The sequence below is a fragment of the Trypanosoma equiperdum genome, assembly GCF_001457755.1.
Source record: "Trypanosoma equiperdum strain OVI genome assembly, contig: ctg_1907, whole genome shotgun sequence".
In the NCBI taxonomy this organism is placed as follows: Eukaryota; Euglenozoa; class Kinetoplastea; order Trypanosomatida; family Trypanosomatidae; genus Trypanosoma; species Trypanosoma equiperdum.
The window spans coordinates 18,259-25,910 of NW_027123957.1; the positions used below are offsets into that span (position 1 = coordinate 18,259).

A 7,652-nucleotide genomic window follows, 5' to 3' on the forward strand; every position below is an offset into this window, starting at 1 on the left:
GTTTCTGTCATTGTAGTCAGCTTCGCCTCTGTAATGTTCAGTACTTGTGCGTAAAACCGCTCACAATCTGCGGCGAGACAACAAACAAAGGGTAGTGTGAGGTGAGGTGAAATAAGGGAATAAGGTATATTCTACATGTGTGGCAATGTTGACAACGAAGTCTAAGTGTGTTCAGCTGTTCACCTTCCGGTAGTTGACGAGTGTGGTTAACAAATGCCTGACAGTCGGCGTCGCTCCGTACCGATGCTCACGACTTAATGCTCCTCGAAGCCTCCATCGCTTTCGTTAGTTCATCGTTACTCATTCGCATCTCGTAGTACTTGCGTCTTGTATCATTGACCTCCCGCCTAAGTCGCTCGGCTTCATATTTTAACTCAGCGAAGTGCGTTCCTGTCATATTGAGTTCTGATGCCTTCTGCTTCATTACGGAGCAAGTACGGTGTAGCTCCTTTTGGCACATGTTAAGCCTCTGTACCACTTCAGGCCCCGGCTGCCGCGCGAGTATGTTCGTCAACTCCGTTAGGAGGCGCTGCTTTTCCTGCAGTTCCATATCCTTTTCAACACATTCCTCCGATTTTGTGATAAGCCGACGTTGAAGACGGAATATCTTGCGGTTGAGCTCTTCCGCCGTTGGATTCCGGCCATCCACCTTTTCCCACCTAAGTGAGCTCTTTGGGTTCTCGGCCTCCTCGGTGAGGGCTTGCACCTTCGCGCGCTGCACTGTGAGATCGTACACCAGTTGCTTGATATCTTCTTGCAACTGTTTCGTGTCCTGTGCTCGCCTATCTGCTATTTTGGCCTGCCGCTTGAGGTCCTCAGTCTTCAAACGCAGAAGGCGCATATCTTCCTGGCGCGCGCGGCATGCGGCATACCCACGGCTAAGTACTTCTTGTTGCATACGAATTTTCTCGTAAAGCAAGGCAAGCTCGTCATTACGACGGATTAGTTGAGTACCAAGCATGTCACGCTCGTTACTAACTGACAAGAACATTTGACGCTGCTCGCTAAGTTGTTTATCACATTCATTAACAACTTTGACAAGTTGTTTAATGTTTTGTGCGACATTCTCGCAATTACGAATCGTGTCGTCGAGGGCTATGGTACGCTCATTGACAACGCGGCGTACTTTGGCAAGTTTTTCCTTTGCTATCTTCTGCGCAGATGTTTCATCCTGAAATTTCTTCTCTTTCATTGCCAGTTCTTCCTTCAATTGTCTAATTTGGTGGTCCATCATTCGGAAGCCCTGTTTCAGTTCCATCACTTCGTCCTGTGACTCGATCAATTTCTTTGTGTAGAGGTTACGTTCAGCCCTCGCCTGCTCATAAAGTCCCTGTTGCTTCTTTAGTCGCTGCTCACTCTCTTCTATCGCCTTTTGTGTCTCATTGCAAGTTATAGTGGCAACCTTCAGATCTTCCTTCACGAGTGCATGCTGCTCGACGGCCTGCAGCACCTCCGCTGTATATTTCTCCCTCTCACTTTCTAGTTTTGCTATTGTTTTGCTAAGGCGGACGCTTATTTCCCGCTCACGTTCAATAGCGGCTTCTACATCTTTTTGACTTTCCACTTCGTTTGCTATAATGCCTTCGATGGTTTGCAACTTCTTTCGTTCGTGTTCACCATACTTCTTGAGGGTATCCTGTTCCTTCTGCAAAACCTCGTAGGCATTATTCATGGCATGCCTCTCTTTCTTTACCGTATTAATGCGCTTTTGAATGTTGCTCTGCTGGCGAGTCAGGTTTTCATACTCCTGTCTTACGTCGTCGTTCTGCTGTATGAGGCGACGCAGCTTCTTGTAATCGCCATCACACACTGCGCGCGTTCGCTCTTCCTCTGAAAGAAGGTCGTGTGCCATTTTCTCAGCTTCTGCAATCTCCTTACACACGGCGCGATGTCGCTCGTTGAGGGCCTCTGTGGTATCAACAGCGTCATCGTAAGATTGCTGCGTGTGGTACAGTTGTTTCTCTGCCGTCTCGATTTTTTGCTCCAGCAGCTGGCGCTTTTCGTTATCCTCTTGTACCTGCGCGCGGAGTTTAGTTACCGTCTCTGTCAGGTTGATACGCAGTTGTTCGTGAGTCTTCAGCTCTTTTGCCCTTTGTTGCGCTAAATGCAGCTGCTCTTTCACCTGAAAGTCGGCACGCTCCCGAGCTTTTATTTCTTTGTCGTACTCCTGTTGTATCAAGGTCTCCCTGTCCGTAACACGCTTAAACTCTTCTTGATTGTTCATAATTTCGACCTCAAGTTCCTTCGATTTCGTGTTCAGCTCCTTTATTTCCTTCGTCAGGTTGTCCATCTGCTTCACCAACTCACCATACTCCATTTCCATCCTTTTTTTCTCCAACTTCAGTCCCTCTAGGGTTGCAGACTGCGAAGAGGTGAGCTCAGCACCGTTGGCCATAATTTCCTGCAGTGATGCCACTTCTTCCTTTAAATTTTTCATTGTTTCCTTCGCGTGGGCATCTTTTTCATTTGCAGAATCGACCATCCGCCACGCCTTTTCAATTTCCTTCTTCAGTGCATCTATTGTAGTGTGGTCTGACTGAGACAACTTCAGTGCGGCCTGCACCTTCGCCGCATTACTCATCAGCTCCTGCGTGAGCTGCTGGCACCGTTTCACAAGCCGCTTTTCGGAGTCGTGACTCTTGCGAAGCGCACGATATAAGACGTCATATTCCATTCGGAAACGATCGAAGCTTTCATGCTCAGCGAGGGCTGCCATTGCCTCCTCAAAATCCTTCTGGAGGTTCTCCACGGCCTCATCACTCACGGTAAATTCGTCATTCTTTCCGTTTTCCATCTTTCCAACTCCTTGTGCAGCAGTGGACCTGCGTACGGTAGTAGTTTATCCCACCCTCTAGGGCACGCGTGTTTACTTCAAAAATACAACAGAAGGCGTATGAAGGTGCATTGAAGGAAAGAAGAAAGGAAAGTGAACACTAACAAAGCCCACTCGCAGCGCAACAAGACCACAAAGGTAATACACAGAGAAGTTAGGTTGAAATAGTACACATTATGAGTACTCGGCTCCAAAAGAATTACCACACGGTGGCGAGTCTACGTAAATTCGGGACATACACAAAAGGTACCAGGTGTCCCAAATAGTGCGGATATAAATACGCCAAGCTACAGCACCGAGAAGGCACCTGCCCGTCCCCCTGCCGTTACACCTTTTTTTTTCTTCCAGATACGGATGAGCCCCGACGGTAGTGCGAAAGGTCTCTGGGCTTGTACGTACACGACGAAGAACAGCCACATCTGAGCGCAGCAACGTCATGGGGGCGCTATGATAGCTAATTTTGATTGTCTAAACGCGCCAGTGTCATCGGCACTTTCATCCGAAACATGCTCCACCGACCCACCAATAAGAAACTCACGTCTCAGCGACGCAAGTTTCTCATCAAAATTGACCATCGCTTCGTTGAATTCGCCACGCTTCACCGTGTGTTGTTCAACATCTCGCAGCCAGCCCCTCACTTCTTCAAAGGCGCCATACAGCGGGCCCTGTAGGAACTGATCGTTCAGCGCCTCACCATGACGCTGAATGGCCTCTTGAATATTTGCAACCTCGTCCTGCAGGTGGTTTACTTGTTTTGGCAGGTTATCCGCCACCTCAATGGCCTTCTTTGCAGAGTCCACCATGTGCTCAACGAACTGCACATGCTTCATATCAAATTGCTTGATAGTTGTATCGACACGCTCGGACATTCGCATCTCAAGCGACGCCAACATTTCATCTATCTTGTATGCCGTGTATGTTTGAGCGCTGGGCTTCTCAGCGTTTTGCGGCGCTGTGTGAGCCCGCAGCTCTTGACAAAGGGTCTCCACTCGCCGCTGTAGCTGTTGAATGCTGACTTCCGCTGTTTGGAGGTTCCCATGACATAGAGACTCCAACTTCCTTTCACTATGCTCACGCTCTGCTTGTAGCGCACGAAACTGCCTTTCGCAGTCCGCTATTCTCTCTTTCACACTGTCGTACTGCCGTGATGAGGAGACTACCAAATCATTCTGTCCGGACTTGAACAACTCAGTCAATGTAGTGCGTAGCGTGCTCAAATCGTTAGCTGAAGCAGCAGAGGCTACCAACTGGAACAATTGCTCCTGCTTTTCTTCTAGCCGTCTGAGCCGTTCTTCCCCTCGCTTCCGATGTTGTGCTTCCTCCTCCAAGGCCCTCTTCACCTCCCCTATGCCATTGTACATATCCTCAAGTTTTTGATTGGTGACGATTCTGCCTCGCTCAATGTAGTTTTTGAAGTCGAGCAGCACCTCACGAACCTCATCAAGCAAGGTGCTATCAGGAGGCGACGGGCGAAGGGGTTTCTTCCTTGCAACGCCCAAACTGTCGTCCGGGATGCCATTTACCAACTCTTGTAATTGCCGATATACGGCAGCCAAATCACAGCAATGCTGCCGCTGTTCCTTCATGGCGGCTTCCCACCGCATCATGTGCTGTTCCTGGCGTTGCCGCAGGAGGGCTACCTCACTTCGAAGCTCGTCGATTTCATCTGATGCATCCCGATGGGCATAAGGGCTTTTGAGGCCGAAGTTCGGCGAGCTCGTATCCATTTGTCGTGGCTTTACAATCTCATGTATCTTCCCCATTCATCAATCATCGGGTTTGAAGTCCATAAAAGAGAAGAAATATGAAAAGAGCACACAAATATTACACTGTTCTCCGTACCTAAACAAAGGTGTGCCCGCAGAAGCAGAAACATGTTATTTACCCATAGAAAATTCACGTACGCGCTCTTGCCTCGTTGCGTATAAGTCTAAAGGTTAAGGGTCGAAAGACTGAGGGTAAAGGCATCGTGATAAATGCGAGCGCTGCGCTACTCATCGAACGAGTCGGAAGAAAACAAACAGAGGTGTATCTGCACAGCTGTCGAATATCCGTACCTAACCGCACCCCCACTACATTACCCAGCAAGACGATAAACACTAACCATATCCTAATTCATACACCACTTCTGTTGGTAGCACCCAACAGCCCAAGAATAGCGCTCCCGCCACACACATGAAACACGACATACATTTGGGTTCAAACAACAATGATACTGCTACTACTAGTACTAATGCCGTCATCTCTTGTAACCCTCAATTTCAGCCTCGCCGCCTCCTTCCTCACGCGCACACCTCCCTTCCCCACGGGACGGAGAAAAGCACAAAAGAAAGAATTGCATCCGTCTGAGGTGATCAGCCGCTATGAGGGGAATTCAAGTAGAGAGAGACCACCGCTATTTCATCAAGCACACCTTCCTCATGTATTCCCGTCTACAACTCAAACGTCGTTGGAGTTACAAATGCTCTCTTCGCTCCGTACTCCTAAGGTGCACACGTGTATGTAAGCAGACACGCGCATGTATAAGGTACAGATACCATTCCTAAACTTCTTGCCCGCGGTAGAAACATACGACCACGAAAAAAACCACCAACGCGCAGGAGGTGCGTATGTCAGCAAAGAAAAGCGAGTAAGCACGACTGAACCTACCAGCGGAAGTCGTTAAATATATTTGTGATGTCCATATAAGTTCCATGAAGATCACTATCAGAGGAATCGTTATTGTGCTCCGCAAACAGTTTCACTCCCGGAAGCGGTGGGCACAGATTGTAGTTCTTGTCGTCTGGGCGGTTAGCGGGCGACCAACCTTGCGTGATCCGCGTCAGCATATGATGGAACGGTTCACGCCCCTGTACAAACTCCTTTATCTTCGCCTTCACAGAAGCTGGAACATCCTTTTCATATTGCAGCATGAGCGTATCTAACTTTCCCATCTTGTCTTGAAAGTGCACCACCTGGTCACCATACCGCGACATGTTGCGGTAAGACTCCACTACGCTCTCTCTGTGCAGGAGGGAGGCGAAGTAGGGACGTTTCCACTCGAATTTGCTCACTTTTCCAATTTTAACCGCAGGAGCACCACCCCAAAGCTCACCGTCGCCAATTTTTGTGTCCTTTGTTACAACGCTTCCCGGGAGGATATGGACCATCGTTCCTGTCGTTACCCCCTTCATGATCTTGGTATTGTGACCTATGCGATTGAAAGGCCCGATGGAACAGCTATCCAAGAAGCAGTTAGGTTCAATGATCGTGTTCTGCATGATTCTACACACACCATCCATGCCGTCCCATTGCTGGTAGGGGTTGATTGCCTCGTGCCGCTGATAGGCAAGGAGGTCGGTTGGAGCGTCACTCACTATACACGTGTTTTCCAACACTTGTACGCCCTCTGCAATGTACACACAGTTCGTGTCACCCTTCACCGTCACACCTTCCATAATAACAGAACCCATTCCTACCAACACTTGCCCAATGAGCGAGGCAGTTTGGCCAATATATTCGGCAGAAGCCTCAACAGACTCGTGGTAGTTGTTCGGCACCTTCTGATAGAAGTACAGCTGGGCACACACCCGGTTCATGGAAAAGGGTTCCAAATAGTTATCGTAGAGCACCTGCATTAGTCGGGAGCCTTGGCTGATTGGACCGTAGTCTCCGTAGGAGAGTTGCATGAAGGCTCCGTCATAGTGGTTCATGGGTCCCCATTGTATGAGCGCTATTGGATGCCGGGGATCCTCTGGGTCGGCAATGACGCCGGTACGGTCGTTCATATTTGTCATGGAGGTGCCACCCTGCATGGTGAGCGTTTCGACGGGCAACTGCTTGATCCAACTCACCCACCCCGGCCCTGCGTAGCGGGCGTCCATATATCCCCACATCACATCGGGGTGCACGGGGCCAATGGCATCCGCAGAAAAGCAGCGCGAAAGTGTACGGCGAAGCATCTCAGGACTAAAAAACAAAAGTATTAGAGAAGACACGTGTGGGGAGGGGAATGACATGGCAAGCGCTGCAACAACAAGTGCATGGTTTTCAAGCATGGGAGGTCGGAGGGCTGGCATTTCTGTAGATGCCAGTAGATGAAGGAAGCTCAATGCGGCGAGTTGTTTCCTTTTTCCAAACGTTACCAACAGTAACGGGAGGCTCCACACCACTTGAAGTTCCCGATAGCATTAGGCGAAACGAGGACACGGTTGCCCACGCGCCTATCAAGTCAGAACCCACTAACCGTGTTGCAGTTCCCTGAATATATGCATATGAACGTCCTTCTGTGAGCATAGATGTCCACTTACCACCACTGTCAAATGTAAATAACAATTTACACCAAGAGGTTGTCACGAGGAATATGCGACTTCAATAACCCTTTCTGCCTGAATGAGCAGCTTCCTACAATAACGAGTGTCCAAAACGAAGCAAACGCTAGTCAAAGCTTCTCAAAAAAAATAATTATACGCCAGCGACCTTCTCAACACGTAGGAATGAACCGCTTCGGAGCAATACGGCACGACAATAACCCGCGGCTCACGAACGAGCGGGCACTGGAGCGGCATAAGAATCCTATCTTACATTTTCCCGCCCACATAAATATTAAGACCAGTAATGGACGACGGGAAAATGATAAATGCTGGTTAGGCAAGCTTTGCGTCACGTTGTTGCTCCCCGCAAACCCCTAATATAAATGAATCACTTGTTGGAACAGGCGGCGCCTTTCTCCAACCCTTTCATCTGCCGATAGTAATGCAGATCATGCGTCACGAAGTTGTGACAGGAAGATAACGTGGTAATAGAGGAATGTCAGGTCCCATTCTTTTTTTTTTTTTTT

The 7,652-nt window shown here is 49.0% G+C and overlaps 3 protein-coding genes across 3 annotated transcripts; all 3 read right to left on the reverse strand.

The window, feature by feature from the left end:
* Positions 1-247: 247 nt before the first annotated feature.
* On the reverse strand, positions 248-2,794 carry TEOVI_000535000 (MENG; the record flags this gene model as incomplete). The annotated part of the gene is made up of 1 exon (XM_067223611.1): positions 248-2,794. One exon carries the CDS (start codon positions 2,792-2,794, stop codon positions 248-250), a length of 2,547 nt encoding a protein of 848 aa, XP_067079712.1.
* A 473-nt stretch (positions 2,795-3,267) lies between these two features.
* Positions 3,268-4,560, reverse strand: TEOVI_000535100 (uncharacterized protein; the record flags this gene model as incomplete). Its single annotated transcript, XM_067223612.1, has 1 exon — positions 3,268-4,560. One exon carries the CDS (start codon positions 4,558-4,560, stop codon positions 3,268-3,270), a length of 1,293 nt encoding a protein of 430 aa, XP_067079713.1.
* Positions 4,561-5,478: 918 nt separating this feature from the next.
* On the reverse strand, positions 5,479-6,774 carry TEOVI_000535200 (Bacterial transferase hexapeptide (six repeats), putative; the record flags this gene model as incomplete). The annotated part of the gene is made up of 1 exon (XM_067223613.1): positions 5,479-6,774. One exon carries the CDS (start codon positions 6,772-6,774, stop codon positions 5,479-5,481), a length of 1,296 nt encoding a protein of 431 aa, XP_067079714.1.
* Between the last annotated feature and the right edge of the window lie 878 nt (positions 6,775-7,652).